This window comes from Bubalus kerabau, chromosome 17 (genome assembly GCF_029407905.1).
Source record: "Bubalus kerabau isolate K-KA32 ecotype Philippines breed swamp buffalo chromosome 17, PCC_UOA_SB_1v2, whole genome shotgun sequence".
NCBI lineage: Eukaryota > Metazoa > Chordata > Mammalia > Artiodactyla > Bovidae > Bubalus > Bubalus kerabau.
This window is the reverse complement of record NC_073640.1, coordinates 14391256-14418903: the sequence shown is the minus strand read 5'-3', so window position 1 is coordinate 14418903 and position 27648 is coordinate 14391256. Positions and strand designations below refer to the sequence as shown.

General features: G+C 53.6%; 1 protein-coding gene and 1 long non-coding RNA gene across 5 annotated transcripts in view; both read right to left on the bottom strand.

Moving 5' to 3' along the window:
* GSE1 (Gse1 coiled-coil protein) overlaps window positions 1–22892 on the bottom strand; it is a 392831-nt gene extending 369939 nt beyond the window's left edge. For all 4 annotated transcript variants that reach the window (XM_055553933.1, XM_055553936.1, XM_055553935.1 and 1 more), the window contains exon 1: window positions 20394–22892. In XM_055553933.1, coding sequence (XP_055409908.1) covers window positions 20394–22703 — 2310 coding nt within the window. In that variant the 5' untranslated portion in view covers window positions 22704–22892. The remainder of the gene's footprint in view (window positions 1–20393) is intronic.
* A 1886-nt stretch (window positions 22893–24778) lies between these two features.
* LOC129632384 (uncharacterized) lies at window positions 24779–27015 on the bottom strand. The gene is made up of 3 exons (XR_008704488.1): window positions 26907–27015; window positions 25965–26220; window positions 24779–24965 (listed from the first exon to the last, which is right to left on the bottom strand). It is a non-coding gene; the product is annotated as an uncharacterized LOC129632384 (long non-coding RNA).
* Window positions 27016–27648: the final 633 nt, after the last annotated feature.

Below are 27648 nucleotides of genomic sequence, written 5' to 3'. Positions count from 1 at the left end.
AAAAAAAAAAAGTGCTCCCTGTGCACGTCTGCCCACCCCAGCCCTGGCAGAAGAACCTCATCATCTCACACGGGAGAGTCTTGTTAAACATTTCCTGAGATATACTGTGCAGAACACAGGTCCTTCCTCTACCTGGAGGGTCACAGTACACATCAGCACATTAAAGGCACTGATAAGTCCTGCAGCACTCAACCCTGTTTAGCTTTCGCTAATCTACTGTTTCCCAAACAGTAGAAGCAAAAAAGAGCTTGTGAGCGAGGAAAAAAAATCACCCCAACACCCTATCGTTAGTATTCCTTGGCACACACTTGGGGGCATGCTAAGTGCCTGAGGTCGCCTCACACACTTCCGGAGTCATCTCCTGCTCAGACATCTTCCCGAAGGGCCCCACCGTCGCCCTGGTAACCAATCTGAATCCTGAGCCTGTTGTTTGCATTCAACAATGTCCTCTGTCCTTTTACCTCTTGGAAAAAGCAGCTCATTGTGGTCACTGCCATGTGCAGACCCGGAAGAAACAGACCCGGACCAGCCCCTGATCAGCCGGGTGATGTTAGGCAAACCCGTTAAGATTTCTGAGCCTCAGTTTTCTCATCTGTGAAATGGAGGAGCCAGCAGCTCAGCACCAACGTCGTGGATTCTAGTCTGCCGAGGTCTCAGTTCACAGCTCCAGCAGAGACCGGTGAGGCTACCAAGTCCAAGAACAGCAGCAGAGGGAAGGGTGATTTTCTTCCAAAAGTAACTCAGGAACGTGGAGCCAGGATGTCTGGCCGTGAGGCCCAGCTCTGCTGCGCCCTGGCTGCCTGGCTGTGTGTAAGGCCTTGACCCCTGAGCTTCACTTCCTCCCTGTAAACTGAAACAGGCCCCACAGACACAAATATACTCAGAGACACAGACACACACATAGGTACACGTAAAACTGGTGAAATCGGAATGAGATGGGCCCATTGTGTCAAAGTCAACTTGCGGCTCGGACATTGCACTAGTTACATAAGATGTTATCACTGAGGAAAACTGGGTGATTTTATATGTAAAATCACTTTTATCTCAAAATGACAGTTTTTTAGGCTAACACCTATACCATGGAGACACTGCAAGAGTTCAACAAGATGGTATATTTATCATTCCCTCTGCGATGCCTAACCACATGGTGGGTGTTCAGTAAACAGGCACCAAAGAACTGAATGAAAGGAGGAATACGAGGAGCACATAGTAGGTACTCAGTATTTTCCCTTATTCTTCCAATAATGTCTTCTCAGCCCAGCAAAGTGAACTCATCCGAAGCCCGCTTGCTGGGAACGCTGTCACCAGAGGCTCCTGTGGTCTCCCCACAGCAGAGGCTTTGTCAAGACCTGCCAGCTGCCGGGGGTTGGGGGAGAGCAGGCACTGCCGGCAGAGCCAAGAACAGGCTTCATGCTTGTTTGGGAAGGCGCGCGTTCGAATCCTACCTCTCTCCCATAAGGGCCGAGGTGGTTTCCAACAGAGGCCCAGGCCTGAGACGGGCTGCCCCACCCCCCGGCCTCAGTACATCCAAGGAAGCCACTCAGAGGCTGCCAAAGAAAACTTCCCCCTCCTGGTCTCCCAGCCCTCTGGCAACTTGTTGCATGGCTAGCAATGCAGCCGGGAGGCCCCCAGGCTCCCCACCACCTGACAGGCCAGGCCAGGCAGCTCCTGAGGTCACCAGTTAGAGCCAAGGGGAGGGAGTGGGGGGCAGGCCCAGAGTGGGGGCAGCTGAGGTTCAAGAAGGCTTACTGCAGAGCCGCCACATCTGCACAAACCCAGAAACAAGCTGGGTGTCCAGCAACAGGTGACCCGGGGTCACTACAGAGCCCATACCATCCCTATTCTCAGAGGATGCTAAGCAATGTGGGAACCGAGGATAACAGCCGGCCCTCCGCTCTCACCCATTCTAGCTCGCCCAAGCTGCAGAACAGCTTCAATAAAGACGGCTGTCACCCTGCTTTACAGCTGGGGCAACCACAGCACACAGCGGTTAAGGAACTGGTCCAAGGACACACAGCTAGTGAGGGAGGCAGCCCTGAGGAGAACCAGGCATCTCGGTCCACAGTCTACAGTTTGAGCTGCTCTGGAAACACCTGTGATGTCCAAGGTAGAAGAGACTGGAGAACACAGCATAGGGTATGACTCCACCCACAGCAGTGTGTGTACACACGTGCGTAGGGCAAACGGCTGGAAGCTCTGGGTCACGGGAATATGGGTCATTTTTATGACTTCCCTTGTATCTCTACCGTCTGCATTGTCAACACAGAACATATCAGACTCCAGGAAAAGATCCAAAAATGTCAAGTCAGCTGCCCTTGGTCCCTCCTTTCTCTTTCCCAGTGCCCTCCCTCTGCATGTCCCCACCCAGGCCCAGGAGCTCTGGAAACTGTGCTCACAGCCTGAGTCCTTTTTGGCACCACACCATACCCGCCCTGAGGCCTGTCATGAGGTCAGGGAAATCTTCTCAAGCCAAAAAGCTTACACAGCTTTGCCTGAAATACATTTTATAGTGGCAAAAATGGTTTTGAGCTCCCTAAATGCTCATTTTGGGACGGGGCAGTAGAGGTGGGTGATGGCCTTTTTATTTGGGAGCCTACCGCACTGACATGAAAACTGTGTTTACCACAACACGGGGGCCTGCTTATGCTGGGACGCCAAGAGCAAGATCCGCAACTACACAAGAGAGTTTCATTTTAACTTAGAAAAAAAAACACACTGAAAATGCCCAGGAGGAAACATGTAATGATGTTAACAGTAGCTGCCTCTGAGCAAAGTGGGGAGCAAGTACTGAGGCTGGGCTGGGGGCAGTTTATTCCTCATGTACTTTCCCAAATCCCTACAATAATAATGGAATCATAATAAAAACAATAGCTGGCACTTCTTTGGGGCTTTCTAACTGCCAGATACCAAGCACTTCATATGCATTAACTCTTTTAATCCCTTCTTTGAAGCAGGTACAATCACAAATGTTTCACAGAAGAAGAAACCAAGGCACAGAGAGGTGAATTTACTTGCCCAAGACTACACAGCTGACATTTGTCACCTTTTTAAAAAATTAAATATTAAAACCCTCTTTTGATACGATGGCTCAAGGACAGAAAAGAGTTTTAATATTTTTTGAATGCACACGGCTGCTGCTGCTAAGTCGCTTCAGTCGTGTCCGACTCTGTGCGACCCCATAGACGGCAGCCCACCAGGCTCCCCCGTCCCTGGGATTCTCCAGGCCAGAACACTGGAGTGGGTTGCCATTTCCTTCTCCAATGCATGAAAGTGGAAAGTGAAAGTGAAGTCACTCAGTCGTGTCTGACTCTTAGCAACCCCATGGACTGCAGCCCACCAGGCTCCTCCAACCATGGGATTTTCCAGGCAACATTACTGGAGTGGGGTGCCACTGCCTTCTCCCATGCATACTGTTACTGATACATAAATAAACATAACATGCCCACCTGCTTTGCTCCTCTTTTAAAAAGCAAATTGAAAATGAGAATCCTCATTCATTGCTGGTGGGCATATAAACCAGAATAACCTCTGAAAACAATCCGACAACTTTCTCAAATAGTTAAACCTAGAGTTATGCTACAACCAGCAATTCCACTCTATGCATATCACAGAGAGAGAAAAAAAAATACATCCACACAAAAACCTGTACACTAATGTTCAAAGCAGCACTATTCACAATAGCTGAGAGGTGAAAACTCAAATATCCATCAGTGAGTGAGTGGATAAACAAATGTAGCCTATACATACAAGGAGGACTATTATTCAGTCATGAAAAGGAGCACAGTGCTGACACGTGCTACAGCAGGGACGAGCCCTGACAACACTATGCTGACTGAAAGGCAGACACAAAAGACCACATACTGCATGATTCCATTTACATAAAATGTCTAGGAGAGGTAAACCCATAGAGACTGAAAGGAGATTAGCGGTTGCCAGGGGCTAGGGGGAGGGGAGAATAGGGATTCTTTTAGGGGTGATGAAAATGTTCTAAAATTAGACAGTGAGGATGGTCACACAATTTTGTGAATATAATAAAAAAACTGAATTCTATTTACCCTTTAAAAGGGTAAATTATCTCATAAAGCTACTGAAAAATTTTTTCCAGTTATTTTTAAATTATACAGCACATGAACAGACTCATATTTTAAAACTCAGCAGTGCTTCACACAAACCCTCCTAGTTCCAGCCCCTCCCCAAAGGCAGTCGCTCTCAGCAGTTTGGAATATATCCTTCTAGACTCTGTTCTTTGCACTTACATACATATTAATACACAGCACACATATTCTAAGTGATACAATAGTCTACTTTTCACAAAGATGGTAGCAAGGCACACCTGCCAGCAATAAATGAGAGGGTCAAGCCTTCGCCAAGTCTGGAATCAATCTTTCTAAAGTTTTCCCGATCTGACAAGTAAAGATCACTTGATGGTTTACGTCGGTACTTCAGTAATACACAGGCCTCAAAGCCATGAGTCTTCTTCTCAGCAGTATTCCAGACTCTAGCAGGCCTCCCTTCCCACATTGTTGCTGTTTAGTCACTCTGTAGTGTCTGACTGTTTGTGACCCCATGGACTATAGCCCGCCAGGGTCCTCCGTCCATGGGATTTCCCAGGCAAGAACAGTGGAGTGGATTGCCATTTCCTTCTCTGAAAAAAAAAGATTTTTTAAAGAATGCAACTCACCCAGAAATAATTGCCATGGTTCTGAGAGGACACCAGGTGGCTGTGGTGATGGAGGAGCATGGGTTCACAGAAGGATGCTTTGCACCATCCAGCCACACCCTCGTGAGCCCCCTGCGTGTGCCTTGGGTGGGGATTCCACATGGGCTCAGCAGCTGGCACTGGCCTCCCACAGCCCCTCAAACTGCTAATGCAAAAATATCAAGACATCTGTGATGGGAGGGAGAGCCTTGACTGATGAATTGGAAATATCCCAGGGCACTGGCACTCTGCCTCAGCCTCTCACATGCTCTGTGTTCATGGGCAAGTCCCTTCCCCTCTCCACGCCTCTTTGATGAAGTGAATAAAGAGACATTCTGAGATTTGTCATAAATGCAAAGACAAGAGAAACAAAAGTTTCAAACAGGCTATAGATAAAATATACTTTGTAGCAAAAGCATCAATGAACATGTAACATTTTAAAGAGTGGATACTATAAAAAAAGTGAAACACTGCACTATTGAACAGTATATTCTAAATAACAGAGCTGCCAATATACAAAAGGACATCAATCCTTCACAATCTGTGGCTCTGAGATAGTCTTTTTTTCTCATCTAGATTAAAAAATTTATAATTCTTTCTTACCTATCTGAGGTTTGATAAAATCCCCTAAAGCAAAAGAACATCCCCTTTTGACGTCACTTGTGGAAGTCACAAGGGCAGGTTGACAGAAATCATTTTAACATCCACTGACTCAACAGAGAGAGAGATCAGGCTTGGAAAACGTGCTCTTAAGCATAAAAAACTTGGAAAAGGCCTGGTGGTTTCAAAACATTTTGTCCACACTTGCAAAAATAGAGCAAGAGAGGATATAAGTGCAAAAGATGTTACATTTCAAGCCCAAAAGGACTGGTTCAAAACATTAGAGAGGTACCATCTCTAAATAAAAACTTTTTGTGAAAGACTAATAAAATTGATAAAAACCTCTAGCCAGCTTGATCAACAGGGGAAAAAAAAAAAGGAGAGAGAAGATACCAACAATCTATATCAGGAATGCAGGAGGGTACATCATTACAGAACCTATAGACATTAAAAGGAGATTGCCGGGAGAAATCTCAACCTCAAATATGCAGATGACACCACCCTTATGGCAGAAAGTGAAGAGGAACTAAAAAGCCTCTTGATGAAGGTGAAAGTGGGGAGTGAAAAAGTTGGCTCAAAGCTCAACATTCAGAAAACAAAGATCATGGCATCCGGTCCCATCACTTCATGGCAAATAGATGGGGAAACAGTGGAAACAGTGTCAGACTTTATTTTTGGGGGCTCCAAAATCACTGCAGATGGTGACTGCAGCCATGAAATTAAAAGACGATTACTCCTTGGAAGGAAAGTTATGACCAACCTAGATAGCATATAAAGCAGAGACATTACTTTGCCAACAAAGGTCTGTCTAGTCAAGGCTATGGTTTTTCCTGTGGTCATGTATGGATGTGAGAGTTGGACTGTGAAGAAGGCTGAGCGCGAAGAATTGATGCCTTTGAACTGTGGTGTTGGAGAAGACTCTTGAGAATCCCTTGGACTGCAAGGAGATCCAACCAGTCCATTCTGAAGGAGATCAGCCCTGGGATTTCTTTGGAGGGAATGATGCTGAAGCTGAAACTCCAGTACTTTGGCCACCTCATGCGAAGAGCTGACTCACTGGAAAAGACTCTGATGCTGGGAGGGATTGGGGGCAAGAGGAGAAGGGGACGACAGAGGATGAGATGGCTGGATGGCATCACTGACTCGATGGATGTGAGTCTGAGTGAACTCCGGGAGTTGGTGATGGACAGGGAGGCCTGGCGTGCTGTGATTCATGGCGTCGTGAAGGGTCAGACATGACTGAGTGACTGAACTGAACTGATGAAGGAGTTATGCCAACTAATTCTGACTACCTAGATGAAATGGATAAGTTTCCTGAAAAACCATAAATTACCAAAACTGACTCAAGAAGAAATAAACCTTATAGGAGAATTCTCCCTCAGCACCTCAAGATGACAGCAAAGTGAAGAAAGAAACCATCTACTGAAGAAAGAAACTCAGGAAAAGCCTACCTCGTGGAACAGGGCTTTAAAAGTGGACGAAGTTAGTGTGTTTTGACTTGCTGTCTCCTAGAAATTTATTATGATTTTTAAAAACAGATACTTAATGTTATCTTTACTGTTTTCTCCCTAACCTATTTTCTCTGAGACTTTGTTTTGCCGACTGTGGTTCTGCCAATTACGGAGCTCTTTAGGAATGCCATTCTCCCAGCTGGCAAGGATCTGCCGTGTGCAATGCACAATAGAAAAACCAATGGAGACTTCAAGGATAAAAATTCCAATTTTAGCTATTCCATCTAGTTGGAGAGACAGGGCTTACAGATGTGAAGCAACCAGAAGACAACATGAAGCCGCACATAATGAAGTGATTAATTATTACCAAGTAGGGGAAAGTTGCATACAGACAAGGGCCTAGGCCCTTAGGGGAGCGCAGGAAGGCTTCAGCTGGTAGAAGTCAGCAAGGAAGGCTTCCGGGAGTGGGAAAAGATGCAAAAAAGTGAAAGAAAGAGCATATATCAAGATACGATAGTGGGAACAAGTCAGATGGTTTCAAGAACACTGAGGAGTCAGCCCACACGCATCACGCTGTGAGTGTGTGCAGATGCCAACAGTGGCCCTTTACCTTTGGGGGGTCACGCACCCTTTTGAGAGTCTAATAAAAGCCACTGATGTCCTCTCCCCGGAAAAATGCATGTGTGCCCCAGATTCTGCTTTTGAGGTTAAGAACTCTTGTCTGTAGGAGTGGGGATGCAGCGTTGAGAACGAGGGGTCTCTGTGAGTTCCCCAAACTCCTGCCTCTAAAGCGTCCCTCTTCCTCATGGCCTGATCCAAAAGGTGCCCCTCCTGGTTCATTTCATCTCACTAATGGGCTTCAGATCTCTCTGTTTTTGAGATCTATGGGTCAGCTCTCCAGAATGATGAGAACTAGAGAGGAAACTAAATGACAAACAGCAAAAATATTAAGAGCCTAGGCAAATATCCAGACAAAACTATTATTTGAAAAGATACATGTGCCCCAATGTTCATAGCAGCATGATTCACAACAAACAAGACACGGAAACAACCTAAACGTCCACCGCGAGAGGAATGGGTAAAGAAGATGTGGTCCATACACACAGTGGAATGCTTCTCAGTCAGAAAAAGAGCTAAAATACATTTGCAGCAACACAGATACAACCAGAGATTATCATTACTAAGCAAGTCAGAAAGAGAAAGACAAACACCACATAATATCACTTACATGCGGAATCTAAAATGCAGCACAAATGAACTTATCTATGAAACAGAAACAGACCCACAGAGAAAAGGCTTGTGGGTGCCAAGGGGAGAGGGGTGGGGGCGGGGTGGAGTGTGGGTGAGCGGATGCAAACCATTACACGAAGGATGGATGGACAAGGCTCCACCGTGCAGCACGGGGAGCGATGTTCAGCATCCTGTGACGGGGCTTCCCCGGCGGCGCAGCAGGTTAAGATTCTACCTCCAGCGTGGGGCTGGGGCAGGTGGGGTTTCGACTGGTTCTCGGTTGGGGAGCTAAAATCCCACAAGCCTTATGGCCAAAAAAAAGCAGAATACAAACAACAAAAGCAGTGTTGTACCAAACTCAATAAAGACTTTAAAAATGGTACACACACACATCTTAAAAAACATACCCTGTGATAAATCATAAGGAAAAGAATATGAAAAAAGAAAGTATGTAAAACTGAATCACTTTGCTGTATAGCAGGAACGAATATAACATTGTAAATCAACTATACTTCAATAGCATTTTTTAAAAACAATAAGAGCCAATATTATTGAACATGTACTGTGTACTGAGCTCTATGACACACACACACTACAATAATTCCCATATACAGATGAGGAAACAGGCCCCCAGACAAGCAGTCAGGTGACACACACCTGCTGACTGCCACCAAGTATCAGCATGGCTCTTCTCAGGGACAGAGGCCCCGTGAGGGATAATCACCTAAATGCTCCCTTCACTTCTCAGATGAGTCCTGGGAGCCCAGGGAGGGGATGACGGGAGCTCAGACCCCAGATGCCTTGGGCTACTTCCAAGCTTTCTAACCCCCTCCAAGTGGAGTTTCAGATTCTTCAAACCCCCTTCCTTCCTCTGCCCCCAGTAACCACAGCAAACACTTCTGGGGTCTTGATGGCTTGCCAGGCTCTCACTTAGGGCTTCAACTGCCTCATACCCCCGTAAGGGAGGACATAAGATTGTCCTTGTGTATGGATGAGAAGCCTGGGGCTCAGAGCTGTGAAGTGAGGCTGAGGACGACATGGGTGGCAGGGGTGGGTAGCGAGGTCTGACTTCAGAATACCCTTGGCCAAACCACACCATCTGCCCTTGGAGAGCAACCAACACGGCCTTGCCTAGAGCCACGATTCCATCCCCCCTTTTATGGACAGCTGGGAGAGCTAAGTGACACTGCGCAGAGGCGGGCATCCTAACAGGAAAAGTCTGGAACCAAGTTCCTGGTGTCCTGTATCTCTCCCCAAAGCAGAAAGGCTTCTATGCTTGCAGGGTCCTGACAGGGACCCTGAACCCTCCCTAGGACCTTGGTCTGGCCTGAAGCTGCCCCCAGTAGGTGGGGGAGTGGGGGGGTCAGTGGCAGCCCTGTTCCTGCCGCTCCCACCAGCCGGGGCCCCTGAGCGCAGCTGCCAGTTTCTGCTGAGGCTGTTCCACCTAATTAAGGCCCCAGCGCCAGTGCAGACAGAATCACAAGGGAGCCCGTCATTCCCCCGGGGCACAGAGCCCTGGGCACCAGGACGCTGCAGGGCCAGCCTGCCAGCTGGGCCGCTCCCTGTTGCCTGGCCTGGACCTGGAGGTGACAGAGGCGAGGGGCCTTTCAAGGCTGACTGCTCCTCCGTGGTGCCCAGTGTAGCCATTTCGCTGTGGCAACTCCAACCACGGCCCTATCCGGGCTCAGCGGGACCTTAAGCAGTCTCTGCAAAGTCACCCCAAGGGGCCCAGCCAGAAAGACAGGTGCCAACTTCCCTCATTCACCCCCAAGAGTCCTAGTCACTAGGGCCAGTAAGACAATGTCTTACGAGCATCTAACACGTGGCAGCTGCCGCTGCTGTTTCCTCATCACCACCATCCTCATTCACTTCACTGCATCTCACTGATTTGAGGACCCAGACTATTTTACATTTTAAACTTCTGAAATCAGGATGAACCTTATCATGGATAGGGTGTCAGTTTCGTGACCAGCACTCTTCTTGCCCAGTGGTATGTAAAACAAGCCTGTGTTTTACAAGAACAGACCACGTCTAGCATTAGATAATGACAGCATTCACCACCTCGCCTGGCACAGTCATGGTCCTCAACTCTGCGCGTAGCATCTAAGGCCTTGTGGGGGCTCAGTGAAATGCTGCTGAGGGAACCAACCCATCACCTCACTTACGCTCCCTTATTTACAGCTTTAAGGCAAACATGTCCCCTTACTGCATCAATTCTCCCCACAAAATCTCCTAAGCAACACCCCCCCCAAGCCCCCTGCAGGTCCCAGGGTTTCCCAGGATGCCCGAGGGAGGTGGAGGCGGCTCTCCTCCAGGACACAGGAGCAGGCCTGGCTGGGCTGACTTGGCCCAACTGGCGGGCGGCCTGAGTTTCAGATGGAGCACACAGAGCCCCCGAGGAGCTCCAGACTGTGGGCCTGGCTGGGGTCAAGCCACCCGGAAGTGGATTTGGCACAAGCTCCAAAAGGCCTACACAGACCAGAGAAGCCAGCAAGGGGGGACGTTCTCCTGCCACCTGGAAAAATTCTACATGTGAGTCCTGGGAAGCCCCGCCCAACACGCTCGGAACAATCTCACCAAACGGAGTAGGGAGGGTCAGGAGCTGCAGAGCAGAGTTTGGCCAGAAATTTCCAGAGGGTGTTCCAAGCATGCTCAGCTGAGCTCCGCAGGCTGCAAGCCAGATGCTCGGCTCCAGTGGAGGCCGACCTCTGGGGCTCCTGGGGGGTCCTCTACTGAGGGCGGGCAGGGACACAGTTCTGGCCACTTGACAATCATGACAACAAAATGCAGGCACCCAGAAAGTTATCAGAATGGGGCTCCTTTCAGACCCAATGCCTCAAAGCTGCCATTGGGGTGGAGAAACCTTAGGAGCTGCAGAGAGAGAAGTGAATCCTGCCCTCAACACTGACAGCGATGTGGCCATGGGCAAGTCCCTTTCCCTCTCTGGATTTCACAGGCCTTGATTTTCAGATGGAGATGATTCCAGACTTCAAGACACAGATCTTTCCAGAGACAGAGGGACACGTATCTGTGACAAGAAGGCCAATTCATCAGAAAGACGAAAAAAACCATAAACGTGCAGGAGCCTCAAAATACATGAAGCAAAATTTGACAAAACTAAAGGGAAAAAAAGACATTAAAAATTGCGACAGATATTAAGACCTCTCAGAGAATGTGATATGGGAGTGTGTATGTGTTGTTCATACAAGACAGCATGCACTTGTGTGAATGTATGTGTGCAAAAAGAGTGAGTGTGAGAGGTGAGTGTGTCAGGGTGTGCCCAGTCAGTGGGCCGGGGGCTGTGGGGGGAAAGGGTCTATCCTCTCATGCCCCCACAACTGGCCATCCTCCAGTTCAGGGTCTCCAGGCTCCTTACCGTGCCCACCCTTCTCAGGACCTGCCCCTAAGCCAGGTCTCACCTCAGAGAAAGCCTGGTGCTTCCCCATCACCTCGTGAGCGACAGGTAAGTGAGGTCCAGGTTTTGCCTGCTAACCGAAAGGACTCCGGCCACTCCATGGCAGGAGTCACTGGAGCCAGAGCCCACTTTCCTCACAGTTTTGAAAAGCAAAGAAAGTGCAGTTTCAAGCATATGTACAAAACTTTTAAAATTTTATATTATTTTGGAACGTTGCTTCTTTGGGGTTGAGGCACACTGGTCACCCCTCTGCCTGTGAGAGCTCTCTACAGTCTGTGGGCCAGCAGTGTGCTGATCTTTTAAAGTTTCTTTCCCTACCCAATCCCCCTTTTTTGATGAGGTTTCAGTGAGGTCTGTTAGGTGTGCATCCTGCAGCTTAATTGGCTTAAAATGTTCTCTCCTTTGGTGTGGTCTTCTTTGGGGACCAACTGGGAGAAAAAAAAAAAACAATAGTGTAACTGTTTTGATACTGAAAATTGATAAATGTCTTTTTGAAATAAAGAACCAGTCCCTCCAAAAAAAAAAAAAAGAAAGAAAGAAAGTGCAGTTTCACAAAAGGAAGAAGGTGAGGAGCAAGAGAAGCAGTCTTTCCCTTTGCAAGAGGGGGGCTGGGTGACTACAGTCAGACCAGGCTGTGCCCAGGCCAGGATGGAGGGCTGCCCTACTCTGGACCGGGGTGTGTGTGTGCCCAAGGAGCCTCAGCTCTGGCACAAGATGGAAGCCTTGTTTCCAGTATGGCACTGCCCCCACCATCGCCCCTCCCCACCAAGACCCAGGGGGCAGTGCATGGTGAGGCTGCCCAACCCCGTCTTTCCTTCCTCGCACTGGGGCCCTCAGCATCCAAGGTGCTGGGTGTGGAGGGCCAGTGATGCATACTGCTCAAAACATTTCAGGCCTCCTCATCCGATGGCCCTGGGGCATCGCACAATCACACAAAAGAAAGAACAGCACACATCGGAGCAAGACACTCCAGAACGAAAAGGGTCTGGGGAGAGACCCTGCCGTCAAAGGATTCAGGATTAAAAGAGCTGGCACCTACGCCCATGCAAGGCCACCCTCTCAGGCCATCTAAGCCTCACAGGCCTGAAAGGCTCCTCCAGGTCTCCCGCGTCTTGGACCGATGGCTGTGAACACAGGACCCTTGAGCCTTCTGACCAGGGGCTGCAGCGTCTGGGAGTCTGCAAAGCCATGCCTGCCTCCCACCTGTCTCCGTCCCTCCCAGCGGCAGAACCCACACAAACCTCTTAATCCCCATCTGTGAACCCTCGTCTGAAAGCAGGGTGAGGTTTATGGGTCTGGGAAGGCTTATAAAACACGGCTGCAGTGTGCCAATGCTCCGACCCCTCCCCCGCTGTCCCCCTCAGGGAGCTGGTGCAGGAGTCCAAGGGCAGCCTCTCCTGTGGCTCCATCAGGGTGGGCTCCTTCCAGCCCCATACTCTCTCCCATGAGTGCCACTCACGCCTGGGCATGGGCAGAGCCCATTTGTTAGACCACCCATTCTCTCACATCCTGGCTCTGCCATGTAATCCAAAACTCTCAGGATCAGGAGTCCTGGTCTCCCCCTTTGAGAAAAGGGACTCATGCCACCTTTCCAGGGGCCAGTGCACGCCACCCTCTGTGGTCACAGGAGGAATAGGGAGTCTGTGGAGGAGGGCAGTGGCTGGCACAGAGTGGGCGCCATCAGATCAGCATCATCTGCTACAGCTTCATCGTCACCATCACCACGTCCTGAGACCTCACGATGCCTGTGTCAGGAGCGGGGGTGGACAGAACCCCCTCAATGATCTTCCTTGGCATTGGCTCTGCCAACAATTGATACTAATAGGTGGGCAGGACAAAGTGACCTTGGTGGGCTCTGACCTTCGAGGGGTCCTCCTTGGACCCTGGACTGCCTCCTCTCCCCACTTCACTCACACTCTGCAGGTAGACACAGCTTCAAGAGGTGGCTGCTCCTGCCCAGGGCCCCAGCATGCCTGCCTAGCTCAGCTGAGCCAAATACCAACTGTGACCTTTGTGTCATCCATTCAAGGTTGCTGGCACCTCTGGAAGGAAATCCAATCCAGCAATCAATTTCATTCAGGGTTCCACACCAAATAGATCGGGCAGCAAGTGGCTGGGGCAGCCAGTGAGGGGGCAGAGACCTTCAGAGCCGCTGGACTCACAGGCCAAGCTAAAGCTCAGCCTCGAGGATCTTCTCTCCCCACTGCCCAGCACCACTCCTGCAAACAGGTGCAGAAAGATGAGAGCCTGGCAGCTGCACAGGAGCCAAGGGCTCAGCTTCTAGTCTTTACCATCTGCTCCCATTTCACAGAGGGGAAAACTGAGACCCAGACAGGTGGAGGGTCTGAGCGAAGGCCACTGAGTTCTGGGGCCAGAATCTGGGCTTCTAATTTTCAGGGGTATAGCTGGAGCAAGTAAAAAATCCCCACGAGCAAGTGCAACATGTTCTCAAGAAAACTCCTCTTATTCCAGGGAGAAGACCAACTCCCAGCTCCAAACAAACCCCATGGTGGAGACCACCTATGGAGGTGTGACAGTGGTCAGTGAGTTGACAGAACACAGCTTTAAGGAGTCATAAATGTGCCTTTCTCAAACCTAAGTCATATCATGTAATTTGGCTGCCTAAAACCCCTAAAGGAAGAGAGAACTGAAAGAGTCAATGTGGAATTACCAGGAGATCCAGCAATTCCACTCTGGGTTACCTGCCCAAGAGAAAACAGATCCATACAAAAACCTGTACACAAATGTTCACAGTGTACAGTCAAAGGCAGAAACAGCCCAAATGTTCATCCACTGATAAACAAAATGTGCTTTATCCATATAGTGGAATATTATTCAGCCATTAAAAGGGCTGCAGTACTGATCCATGCTACAGTGTGGGTGAATCTTGAAAACATGCAAAATGACAGAAGCCAAGCACAAATGATACACACCGTGCGGCTCCATTTCTACAAAACGTTGAAGACGTACATCCACAGACAGGAGACGTGTGGCTGCCAGGGCTGGGGGCGGGAGGGGACCACTAAGAAGGAAGGGGTTTCTTTTGGGCAGTGGCAGGAATGCTCTAGACTAGACAGTGGAGACAGCTGCACAACCCTGTAAAAACACTAAAAACCACTGAACTGTATACTTTAGAAGAGCGAGTCTTCAGTGTGTGAATTAGATCTCAATGTAGAAACACAACAAAAACACGAGCCAGCCCACAGTCCGACTCCCAGCGAGGCCCACCCGACTGGCCCCTGCCGATCTCTGAGACGAACCCCACCTCGCCCTCAGGCACTGCGGCCTCCTCACTGGAAAAAATAAACCCATTAAAGCGGCCTTGGGCTGTGGGCTTGCTGGTCCTCCTGATATAATGCTGCCTGAAAACTGATGACCCATGAGGGTTTTCTGACCCTAACACGTTATCCTCCCCAGCATAGAACATCATGGTGTTTTGGGGCCACAGAATGACATACCAAATTTAAAACCTAGATCCCATGAAACAGGGAAACACTGCACTTCCAGCCACAGGTTAACAAGTCTGGGGATCTAACTGAGGATTACAGCTTACAACGCTGTATCACATACTCAAATGCTGTTAGAGAACAGATCTTAAATGGTTTCACCACAAAAAAGAAATGGCAACTATGGGGTGGAACGGAGGTCATTTTGCAATAGATACACGTATCTAATCAATACTCTGCATATACCTTAAAACTGTATCACTCTGCAAGTCATTTATAGCTTGATAAAGCTGGAGGAAAAAGAAAAAAAATTAACTTAATAAATACCAGAGGTCAGATTCCACGTGTGCCAGGCAAACTACCTGTGACCCCTGAGGACCAGCCGGGGAAACGAGCACAGGTCACATGGTGTGCACAAGCTCCTTCCACCACCACCCTGGCGGGGCTCCCTCTGGGGCCGAGTGGCAAATGGAAGCCAAGGTCCTAAATGCTCTTCCCAGAGGGCAGAAGTACCATCCCTCTCCACAGTCCCTGCAGGGACACGGACCTGGGACAGAAGATGGACCTGAAATCCAGATGTGGGCTCTTCCTCAGCCAAGAAAATGTGCCAATGAGGCCAGAACCTTCAATTGCTCAGAAGACAGTCATAGCAGAGTTAACCTCCCAGGGGTTAGATCCAGAGAGATCTAGGCAGAGAAGGGGCCAAAAAGCTCTGGGCAAGCTTTCCCTCCAGCCCTGCCCTGGCCCCTTCCCTGTCTCCAGGGAGGCTGAGTTTTGAAGACCTTTGGCCATCCGAGTTGTCTCCAATCACCTCCAGGGTTAAGACGAGGCGCATCTGGAAAGTTTACTCGACTGAGCAGATGGCTCCCAACTCGCCAAGAAAAGCAGAGACCTCCCCTCGGAGGAGGTGGTCAGAGCTTGGGAAAGGCCCAAAGCCCAGTCACTTAGCAGCAGCTGCCAGGGACAGGGTGCCAGTGTCAGCCCAGCTGGCAGCCTCTCCTGGCACCTTCTGGAAGGCTCCTCTGTCCAATCACCTTGTCCAGGTGCCCCTCAAGCCTGGCCCTGGGAGGAGGGGCTGCCAGGCCCTCCCTGAAGAGCTAGGAGCCGAGTGGGCGCAGAGAGCAGGGAACACGGGAAACAGATGTGTGCGCGGTCCTGACAAGCGAGTGATGACAGACCTCTCTGCAGGCCTCAGATGTCAGCGCGGAGAAAAGAAAGGCGGCCCAGCGGCAACACCTGTTCCAGGCCGGGAGGCCGGGCTCGGGGGGCTGGGCGGGCGTCCCCTCGGAGAAGGCTGGGGTGTGGTTAGGTAAACAGCTGCACGCTCCATTGCCCAGAACGCTCCCCAGACAGAGGGAAGAGGCAAGGGTGGCCTGGCCAGCAACTGGCTCACAAGGAAAGTGCTCGATCACGCGGCAAACCCATCCTTGACCGGAGTAGGCTTCTCCTGGCAGCAGGAGGAGGTCCCAGCTGACATCTTAACACCTGGGCAATGCTGGGGGCAGCAAAGAGAAAGGGCACCACTTCTCAGTGGGTGGGAAAATGTGCGGGGTCAGGGGGGCTGGCAGCAGAGCCAGCTGGTGGGGGCTTCTCAGGACCTCTGGCCCAGGCAAGCGGGCTCCTGCCTCCCAGCTGCTCTTCTGGCTCGAGTTGGGGGCGGGGAGGGGCACGCACAAGGACTATTACGACCTGCCCACCCAGGGCACTGCCACCCCTACAGCTGGAGCCCCAGAGGGGACAGGAGTCAAGAGCACAGACTCCAAAGCCAGGCTCCTAGTCCAGTGCTGACCTCAATGTCATTAGCTGAATGACCTTGGGCAAACTCCTTGACCTCTATGGACTGGCTTTTTCCTCTATGACATGAGGATAGCGGTACCTCCCTAAACGGGGTTGCTGTGAGGACCCAGTGAGTGTGAGTACAGTAAAGTCTGGCACGGGCCGGAACTCGGGAAGCGTTCTAGACCCTCGTGGTTATTACATCCTCAGATACCATCTCTGCAGCCTGGCCAGCCGTGCCTCCTAGCTCTCAAGAGGGATGATCATTCCCTGCCTCAGCAGAAAAGTGGGGGCAGAGGCTGTGACCCTGGAGCCCGTGGGTGCCAGTGAGAGACCCACCCTGAGCTAGGAGCAGCTCAGGGACGAGAAGGGAATGAATGGGACCCATACCTCTGCTGCCCGCCAGCACCTGTCACATCACAAACTCTTCAGAGGAAAGAGCATCGCCATTTCTCAGAGGCAGCAACTGAGGCCCAGAGAGGGCAAGAGTCTTACCCTAGGTCACACAGCCAGCTCCCAGCAGAATGAAGATTGAAGCCAGATCTATCTTAAGGCCAACCCAGGGTCTTCCCAAGGTCCCAGTGCTGAGGCCCCTCCTAGGACAAGCTCCCTCAAAAAGGTGGGCTGCAGCCTCCCCAGCCCATCCCCAACACAGCCCTATCCAAGCAGCCAGCTCAGAGATAGTGGCTACAGAGCACGGTGCTCTGCAGGGCGAGGGGGCCAGCTGGTGAGAAAAGCCACGATCTAAACAGAGGGTACCAGTAACACCCCTCCTTTCTTCCTTCCATGTCTTCTTTCTAGTTGATTTAGTCATAGATAAACACTTACAGGAAACAACTGAGGCATCGTAGCAGGTGGTATAGACCAGGTTCTGGAACACACTGTCCCAGTTAAGCGGCTTCCCTGCGGTCACCTTCCAATGCCCCAGCCACTTGCCCCACCCCAGATTCTCAAACTGTCCCCAAGAGAGACACGGAATACAGACGCGAGCACCAGAGTCTCCAGAGTGGAATCGGAAAAGGAGCGTGGGGGCCTCCACACCTCCCCTGGGCTTGCCTGCAGCCCCCGGGACCCTGAGTGCTCATCCCGTGCCCGCCCTGGCCCTTGGCAGCCTCGTCCTGCTGTGCTCGCAGCCCTGCAGGAAGCTGTCCTCCCTGTGGACACTTCGTGCCCCTCCCCTGACACCACCAGAGCCCAGGGCCTGGAACAGTGGCTGGCTCAGAGGAGGCGCTCCATAAATATCTGCTGCGTGAATGCGGGGAGAGGAGGCTGTGTTTCCTGCAGTCTGCTGACCGTCAGTCAGGCTCTCCTGGGGGCAGAGTGGTGGCTTCTCTTTCCCTCTGTTTGGAAGAGCCTAAGCCCCATACTGCTGCCCCATCTCACATGGGCCCGGTGGCCTCCCCTGCCACCTGGGATGCTGCCACGGTCCAGCCCCAGGCGGAGCTCTCCCCAGCCCATTCCGAACCTGCTTTCACTTTTGATCGCCCCTTTGCATCTTCAACTCTAAACCCTTTCTTCTTTTCCTGATTTCAAGGCTTCTAGTTCATTCCTATCTTATTTCCCTTTCTCCTGAATCCTCCCCCACCAACAAATCCCACCCATCTTCCAAGGCTCTTCCTCCACCAGACAGATGGATGGAGCAGGACATTGGGGTAGAAAGACCTAGGTTCAAGACCCACCTCGGCCACCTACCGGCTGTGTGATAGTCACAAGGCCATCTGATTTCTCTGAGTCTCCATTTACTTATCTCTAAAAAGGGAATAATAAGGTTTCATACAGACATGGCAAGAAGCAAATGAGGTAAGTTTTTTAGAAATCGTGCAAAAATTAGTGTGATGTTTTAGCCTTCCCATATTCACACTGGCCCCTTCTGGGCAGACTGCAGCTAGCGTCTTCATCCATACCTGGCCTCCCTCCACGCCCCACGTCCCAGCTGGACTGGGAACTGCAGCTTCTTTGCTTCCTTAAGTTCTATCAGCTAAGGCCCCCAGCTAGCATTTCAGTAACTCCCAACAGGTGAGCAAACCAACATGGGAAAACTCATCGCAGTTAGACGGTCTGCAGCAAACAGTCTGAGAGGCCTCATGGGGAGAGCTCTGATGACCCCATGCCCCCCAGTGCCAAGATGAAAATCTGTACCCATCCTACAGAAGCCACCTGCATCCTGGAAGAATCTGTCCCAACACACTGGGAGAACATGAAGGGTCCCACTGTATGCCAAGCACTTGATTTTGCAGAGGCAATCAAATGCCCCGATTTATTTAATTCTCAGTACTCATGGGCTGCCGTCTATGGGGTCATACAAAGTCGGACACGACTGAAGCAACTTAGCAGCAGCAGCAGCAGCAGCATGGCCCCATAAGGCAGGTAATGCTTATTTCCACTCCTTAGTTTAAAGACATGTACTCAGGGAGGACGAGAGGCGTCCTCTCTGGCACTCAGTTAACAAGAGAAAGGGCAGGACTGGAAGCCAATCCTGTCCTGCTCCAAAGCTGGGCTGGGCTCTTCTCGGTCCAACCCTTCCAGGAACTGCAGGTCAGATTCCCAGCAGCAGACCCCGGGCAGGGCTGCCCCACACTGCCAGGAGAGTTCAGCATCTACAGTGGGGGTGAGAAGCCATCCCCAAACGTTCTAAAGACAGAAGCTCCCAAACCAGACCAAAGCCCCCAAAGAAAGCACTAAGCCCAAAGAGGATGCTGACGCTGAAGGAACCTTCGGCAGAGCACAAAGGCATCAGGGCCAGGCACCTACTTTATAGACTCAGCCACCACGTGTGAACATGCAACCCAGGAGCCCACACACGTGCGCACACAGTCTGTGTGGCAGGCAGACTCGGGAAGCTTTCAAGCAGATGGACATCCACCCCTGAACAAGCGAAGGCACCCTTCCCTGTTCACGTGTCCTCCGCCAGCCCCTCGCCAATGGCCACCACTCCAGGCATGGGATTAGACAAGCCAGCACCACTGGCTTCAGTGGGAACTAGGATTCCTGGCCCCGGTAGCCATGACGGTGATCATAACTCACAGATGTCTGCTTCCCCAGACCCACCGGGGGCAGTTCCTGCTTTGGCCTCTGCAAAGCCGGATCCAAAATTAACTGAACCCCGTCTGGCTCCTCCCGGGCAGGCAGCGTGAAGGCAGGCGCCTTATAAACAGGGTGCACGCCAGGCTTCCCACCCTCCCCCGGCACAGCTGACTTGCAGAGAAGAAAGACTCTCTTCCCACCGGGAGAAAGGCCTGTCTAGGCCACTGTCTCCCGGGCCCCAAACCTCCATGTCTGGAAATCTCTCTTCATAGGCTGTTAAGCAACCAGAGAGCCTCAAAGGAAAAGTGTGAACTTGGGTGGAAAATTCTGGAAAAACTAAGCCTAGTGGGAACGAGAGAGAGAGAGGAACTTCTGATGTGTTTCAAACCGGGTAAGTACGAGACCTCTCAGTGACCCGCGTGGCTGGACTAATTACCAATGTTATCAAGCGGATGACAGACGTGCCCCGAACTTCCTCTGTTTGATAGATTCCGCTGCACACACACTCAAGTTCAGGCCCATGCCTGCTGCTTTCAGCAATGCCCTATTCTTCCACAGGACCACTTGGCCCCCCAGCTCCTCTGGCCTGCCCCAGGCCTCCAAGCTCGGCTAGCACAGTAGGGTGACCCAAGAGAGCCCCTCCTGCTGGAACACAGCACACAAAATCAGTGCAAACTGCTCCCTGGCAGAATAGAAAACATCTCTTCTTTCCCTGCTGGGGTTTCAGAGGATGACTGAGGACGGCTGCTTACCTTCCTCGCAGCTGCCACTGGGGAGCTCCAGCCCACGGGTGCCTGGCGGGGGAGCCCCTGGCCAGCGCACACCAGGGTCCCGCACTCTATGCAGGCGCCGATGACCAGCTGCCGCCCGTCATCCACTAGCAGGCTGTGGCTCGCTCGCAGGGTGTAGAGAAACAAGGGCAGCCGGGCCACCCGCACGGCCTTCAGCCCGAGACACCGCTTCTTCTCCTGCTGGCAGAAGAAGCACACGAATGTCTCCACGCGGTACTGCCGAGACCAGGGGCTGACGGCATGGTGGGCACCGCGCGCCTCGTGCTGCAGCCACTGGCCCAGCAGGTCGTGGTAGCAGAGCACACAGGTGGCCACCAGGCCGGTGGCGTCAGCGGGCCTGGCGCGCGGGGCGGGCGGATAGACAGTGAGGAAGGGAAAGAAGGGCTCCTTCTCGCCCAAGCGGCTGGACGGGTTCACGTTGAGCTGGAACTCCTTCCCGGGGCCCAGCTCAGTCCCACAGATGTAACAGATCGATGCTGGGCTGCCCTGGGCCGACAAGGGCGGCTCGGAGAGAGTAGGGTCCGAGGCAGAGAAGGCCTGGTGGTACCTGCCCAGGAAGCCCTGCACTGAGGTGATGAGCTCCTCATTCTGGCAGGCCCGGTACAGGGCCCAGACATCCTCCAGGACGCTGAAGCACTTGGGGCAGCTGCGGACCTCACAGCGCTTGTTGGGGCCCTGGGCGTTGGGCGGGCAGGGCAGGAGGCTGAGGAAGGGGAAATGCATGGAGGCCCTGGCATTGCCGTTGAGGCTCCTGGAGGCCACGGCCCGGGCATCCTGGGTGCAGTCCTCCCCACAGAGGTAGCAGGCCTCCGGCAGGGACCCACTGGGTGGGCCTTCTTCCCTCAGGAGCCGTCTGCCCTTGGAGGCCATGCCTGGGGCATGGCTGTTCAGGGGCACCACGTAGAGCCGCTGCAGGACAGGCACATTGGCCAGTTCAAAGCTCTGCCATTGCTGCATGAGGGATGAGAAGCAGCAGGGGCACACCAGGGTGCTACCGCCCTCGCTGATGGGCTGTGCCCCTGGGGGCGGGCTGTGCAGCCACAGGAAGGGGAAGAAGGGAGCCTGGGCCAGCTTCTCCTGCTTCTGCACGTGGATCTGGTGCTGCGAGGCCGGGGACAGCGCTGACCCGCAGATGTAGCAGCAAAGGCCCTCTGGTGGTGCTGCCCGGCTCTCCGGGGGAACCCGGGGTGCACGGCCACTACCATTTTCCTTGTCTTTGGGGCCTCGGGGGCCTGGGAGAGGTTGCTCCTTGCGGTCCTCCTCCTCGCTGGTGATGTTGATGTCACTGTCCTCAGACATGCAGTAGCCCCCACGGCTCTCCCGCAGTGGCCTGCTCTCGGGAGTCTTGGCGACCCTGCCCAAAGGAGCTCCTTTCGTGCCCTCTGCAGGGGCCACCTGGACTGAAGGCCCTTGCCAAGAGTCCTGAACTCCCCTCAGGACGCTGGCCCGGGCCTCTGGGACCCAGTGCCTCCCGGGGCCCTTCCGCCGGCGCCGGATGCCGGCCTTGGGCTCCCCATCCAGGCGGAGCTTCGAGGGGACTCCCTCCTCTTCCACATCCCCAGACGCCAGAGTCTCCGCACCCTGTCCTGGAGAGGGTCCCAGCGCCGGCCTCCACTCCAGGCAGCGGCCACCGCGAGGCCCGGGCCCCGGGGCGGAGCGCGCAGCTGGCGCCCCATCCTGGTGGGGACTGGGGGCGTCGCGCGCCGCCGGGTCGGGCTCAGAGAGGGGGTCGGTGTCAGACAGCTCCGACAGCTCCGAGTCTCGAGGCTCCTCGGCAGCCGCGCGGGGCCCGGGTCCGCCGCCTTCGTCTTCGTCGTCCGCGCCGCCCAGCGCATAGGCGACGTTCCACTCGCGAGGGGCCGCGGCGCCCCCGCGGCGCCCGCCCGCGCCCGCGTCGCACTGGTGGGGACGCTTGAGCCAGTACATGCGCTTGTCCACGGGCGTGCGGGCGCGCTCGAAGGCGGCCCACTGCTCGCCCAGGAAGCAGCGGCAAACGGCGCACACCAGCACGCAGCCGTCGGCCGGGGACAGCTCGCGCGCGCCGGGCGCGGGCTCCTGCTGCTGCAGGAACGGGAAGAAGGGCTGTGCCGGGGCCCCCGCGCCCGCCGCCGCCGCCGGCTGCTTCACCTGCAGCTTCAGCTCCTTGCCGCGCCCGATGCCGCCGCCGCAGATGAAGCAGGAGAGCGGCGCGCCGCCGCCGCCCGCCGTCCGCTCGCCCACGGCTGCCATAAGCCGCTGCTTGCGGGAGACCGGCGCCGGCCGCCCGCTCATGGCCGCGCCGCGCCGCCCTCCCGCCCCGGCCCCCGCGCGCCCGGGGCGGCCCTCACCGCCCGCCGCCGCGCCCAACTTGGAGCATGTGTGCGCGCCGCAAAGTTTGGCGGCGGGCACGGGCGCTTCGCCGCTCGCAGAGGCGCCCCCCCGGCCAGCCGAGCCCCCGGCGGCGCCGCGGCGAGCGCGCCCGGAACGTAGCAGCGGCGGCGGCGGGCTCCGGGCGGCTGGAGCGGCAGCCGCATGTGCGAGCTCCGGCGCCTGCCAAAGCGTTGGGTCATTTAATTGGGGAGGAGGGAGGCGGGGCGGCGGGCGGTGCGCAGGGAGGAGGGGAGGAGGAGGGGAGGAGGAAGGGGAGGAGGAGGGGGAGGAGGGCGGGAGGGCGGGAGCGCGGCGGGCGGGGGAATCCCTCCCTCGAGCTCCCTCCCCTCTGCCCGCCCTCCTCTCCTCCTCCCGCCCTCCTCCCCCTACTCCTCCGCCCTCCCCCACCCCCCGCCCCCACCCTACCCCCACCCCACCCCACCCCCCGCGTCCCAAACTGCGCACAATAGCTAGCCGGCTCCTCTATCTATTTTGTGTCCAGCCGGAGCCGCACTCGATGATTCATTGCCCCAATTAGGGGCTCTCTCCAGCGTGCCTGGCTCGAGCCGTCTGAAGGGTCTCCTCGGGGACCCGCAGAAACCCATCAGCCGCTAGAGCTGGTCTTTAAGTAAAGGTCAAGCAGGACGCAGCCTGAGCCAGGTAAGGACGCGACCAGCGTCCCAGGAGACAAGGGAGGGCTGCTCCCTCAGCCCTGAAGTAGGCAAGCTGCCGAGTAAACTGGGGGGCCCCTGCCCCCTCCCCATTCTAACGGACCCTTTACAGCCTTGAGGAGCCCCGGGTTGGGGACACCTTTCAGGGCCCAGTGTTCTAATTCTGGTGACAGAGGTAAGAGGAGCTGTCCCCTGTCTCCTGGGACATATTAGAGAATGCACCATCCTAGGGACAGACTCCTTAGCCTGCCACACCCCAGCCCACCGCTGGGCAGGGGCAGAAAGGGTCCTGTGTGTAAGGGCTGTGTGTTCCAGGACACATGACTCAACAACTCTGGGCCCATTTTTCCTCTTGTTAGGCAGAAGCTCTGACAGGGGGTTAACTGTTTCCATGTATTTACTGTACCTATGTATGCTGCTGCTGCTGCTGCTGCTGCTGCTGCTAAGTCGCTTCAGTCATGTCCGACTCTGCGACCCCATAGACGGCAGCCCACCAGGCTCCCCCGTCCCTGGGATTCTCCAGGCAAGAACACTGGAGTGGGTTGCCATTTCCTCCTCCAATGCATGAAAGTGAAAAGTGAAAGTGAAGTCACTCAGTCGTATCGGACTCTTAGCGACCCCATGGACTGCAGCCTACCAGGCTCCTCCGTCCATGGGATTTTCCAGGCAAGAGTACTGGAGTGGGGTGCCATTGTATTTATTAAACACAGAAAGAGAGACCTTAGTACCTGCCAGGGGCAGAATCTAAGTACTTTATACACATCCGCTCAGTCGCTCCTCCCAATAATTCTGCATTAAGTGCCATGATCAGCCCATTTTACAGATGAGAAAGAGGAGGCACTGAGTGCTAAGGTACACTTCGTGAATGGCGGAGCTGGCATTCAGACCCAGGCAGTCAGTTCCAGGCCCCTGTTCTCAACTCCCTGGCTGCACAGTCACTAGGCAAACATCTGGGTCCCGTCATCCAGCTGCTGATGGAGACTGTCCACAGCAGGGGACACAGCCAAGACTGTTCCATCCTCCCTGCTGCTCTGGCACTGGCTGGGAGGCCTTGGGCAAATCCAGGCCTCTCTGGGTTCACATTTCATCTGCAAAATGCCCATCCCTTCCAGCTTCAAAAATCTGAGTCTCTGATTTCTGAGCAGTTAACAGCTGTCCCAACCCGCCAGCTGGAACCCAGAGTCAGCCTGGGGACAAAGGTGCCAGGTTGGCCCCTCTGCCCTCTGGGACACTGACATGTAAATAAAACGAGGCTTCCTCTTGGCATGGAGGAAGGTCATGCATTATAAATAAAAGGGAACAAGAGAAAGGGCCACATCTTTGGAATCCCTGGTGGATATTCCAGGGCTCACAGTTCAGGGGTCAACAGGAAGCGCATCACCATCACCATGGCCAGAAGTGCAGGACTGCGGGCTCTCACCCAGGCCAGGAAAAAGCCCTGTCAGCAGGACTGTCCTGAGGGAGTGCTGGGGGCAGGGCCAAGGGGCTTCCCTGCTTCTGGCATCTTTAATACCTGCTGAGAAGAGGAAGCCTGATGAGGAGAACGTTAAAGGGTGAGGTCTGCATAACTGTGTCCCAGCATAACTCTCAAGCCCCACATAGACCAAGAGCTTGCTGGTAACACAGTCCCTGGCTCGGGAAAGAGAGGTCCGCTGGGGGTTACATATGGGTCCCCTAAGGCTTGGCTCATGCTGTTCCTTGTTTCAAACACTTCTCCAGGCTCTCTTTGTGAAGCCAGCTGCTCTCCTCTTTATGGTCTTGGTCTTCCCCCAGAGGACTTCCTCCTTCTCCAACTGAAGTAGCTTGCCCTGTCATTCTCAGTCTCAGCTCACTGGCATAGGAATTTGCCAACGATTTTATTTATTTTTCTGTTGACTGTTCTCTGACTGATTCCCCCAGGAGCCCGGGTGCTCCCTCCTGCGGGAAGCAGGTCTGTGTTGCTCACTGTGTAGATCCAAAGCCTGGCTCACTGCCGGACCCCACCCTCCTGGGTCCCAATCCTGCCCCATCGCTCTCAAGCTGTGTGAGCCTTGGGCAAACCCCTTAGCTCCCTAAGCCTCAGTTTTCTGCCTTGTGCAATGGGGTCGTGACCCTCGACAGACAGGGGCCTGGCACGTGGTGGGTGACTGTGTGGGTATCCTTCCTGGTCCTGTCCAGTGGTTGAGGAGGTTCTGCGACTGCCTGTCTGCACTCCCAGGTGAGTGGGCCACGGTAGTGAAGTCACACACACAGTCAGGGGGAGAAGCGCCTCGGAGGTTGACAGGAGGAGAGGGAGTGGTTTTCTTGGCTAAGCTAGTCATCCAGAGAGCACCCTGAGTGTGTGCAACATGTGTGAAAGTGTGTGTGTGCAAGTGTTGGAGTGTGCATGTGTGTATGTATGCCTGCATTCATGTGTGTGCATGTGTCAGTGTGTACACGTGTGTGCATCCCTATGCGTATGTATGCATGTATTCACGCTTGTACCTATGTGTGTGTACAAAGGGGGCCAGGAGTGGAGGGAAGAACTACTCACTGGATGTCTCTATTTCCTTCTATGACCCCGTGGCTCAGGAAGGTCCCCAGGCACACATCGTGGAGCCAGGGAACAGGTGAGAACAGAGCAGAGCAGGAGGAAGGCAGGTGATGACGGTTGGTCATTTGTGGGTAGGTGACCAGGGTGCAGACGCTGGTACAGTTTGACATACCAGATGGACATCACAGCTCTGCTGTTTACTAGCTGTGCAATCTTTGGCCTGCTAGTTAGCCTCTCTGAGTCTCGGGCTCCTCATCTGTAAAACAAGGATAACAAAGCAACTCACCCCACAGGGCTGCGAGCAAGGTGAAGTGAGACCGTCCAGGCGGAGCACTCTCTCTGGATGCAGACGTCACAGGAGCGCTTGTGCACATGGGTTGAGTGTGAAGCACACACAGGTCCCTGACCCACACGTTTTGCAACAAGCTAGTGAGGTAGATAGATTCTGCTATGTCCTCAGTTTCCAGGTGAGGAGACAAAGAGACATAAAGGCTGGAGGTCATGCAGCAGGCGGAGCTAGAGCCAAAGCCCAGGAGGTGTGTCTCTGTCACTCCCTGGCTATGTTGGCCATTAGCTTTGCCCTGAGCCCTGCGATGCCAGCTTGTTCTCACATATGTCCCCAGTTTCACACCTAAGGAGACTCAGACACAAGACAGGCTGAGTCTGTGCCAGCGATGAGGCCAAGTCTCAAGGTTCATTCATAATAACTTCACATTGGAGCCACAGCCTCCAGGTGCCAGTAGAGTCAGCTCCTCGCTTCCCTCTGAGCCCCCCAGCCCTCCCTGCAGCTGCGGAGAGGGGGCCAGGCACCCACAGACCACGTGGACCGCCACCCAGTGCTCTCCATCTTCATTCTTGGGACTCACAAGCATGATGGGATTGTGAAGCACCAACAGATGCTCACAAGCACCCCAGTGTTAGGGACAGGGAGAAAACGCCCACCTTGGGTCTGCAGGAGACCAGAAGGCTGTCAGCGTGAAACATCTGGGCACATCGCAAATTTGCAGCTTCCTGTAGGGTCGCCTTGGCCCAGAAACCGCAGGAATCTGCCCTCGCACTGCGGGGGAGAGCAAGTTTCCAGGCTCCAAGCACTTATCACACGTCGTATTGTGTGTCTGTCTCTGGGTGGCTTCCCTCGCGAGGTCCCACAGTGTCACAAGGCAGGGGACTCAGTTGGGGCCCAATCCATGCTTAAACATGGGATGCCAGACTCTATCCAAAACCTCGCAGTGCCTTCCAAGTTCCAGAATTGCCTGGCTGCTTCTACCGGCTTCCAGTCTTTCATTCTTTCAAGTGCCAGCAATCCAGACCAAATCCTTCCCTGTGGCCCCAGCTCCCCCCGACCCTGCAACCCGTCTGCCCCCCTCATGGCACCCTTGCCTGCTTCCTCCTCTCTCTATGCTGTGCAGGGCCTTAAGCACCCCTCCCAGAACCCCGTCCCCTTCGGAGGCTGGCCCTCCATTCCTCTTTTAGAGGCAACGTGTGCTATGTGTTTGGCCTCTGGCTCACTGGGGACCAGAAAAACAAAATTTATCATCTGACTGTCCTATTTTTTTTATTTCTTTCCATTTGTTTCCTCCTAAGAATGAAGTAAGTACTTTTAAGCTGTGCTCAGAAAGAGTTTCAAACATGGCAGGCCACAGGCAAAAGCATATCCTTCTTCTCAGAGGGAAGGAATGCAACG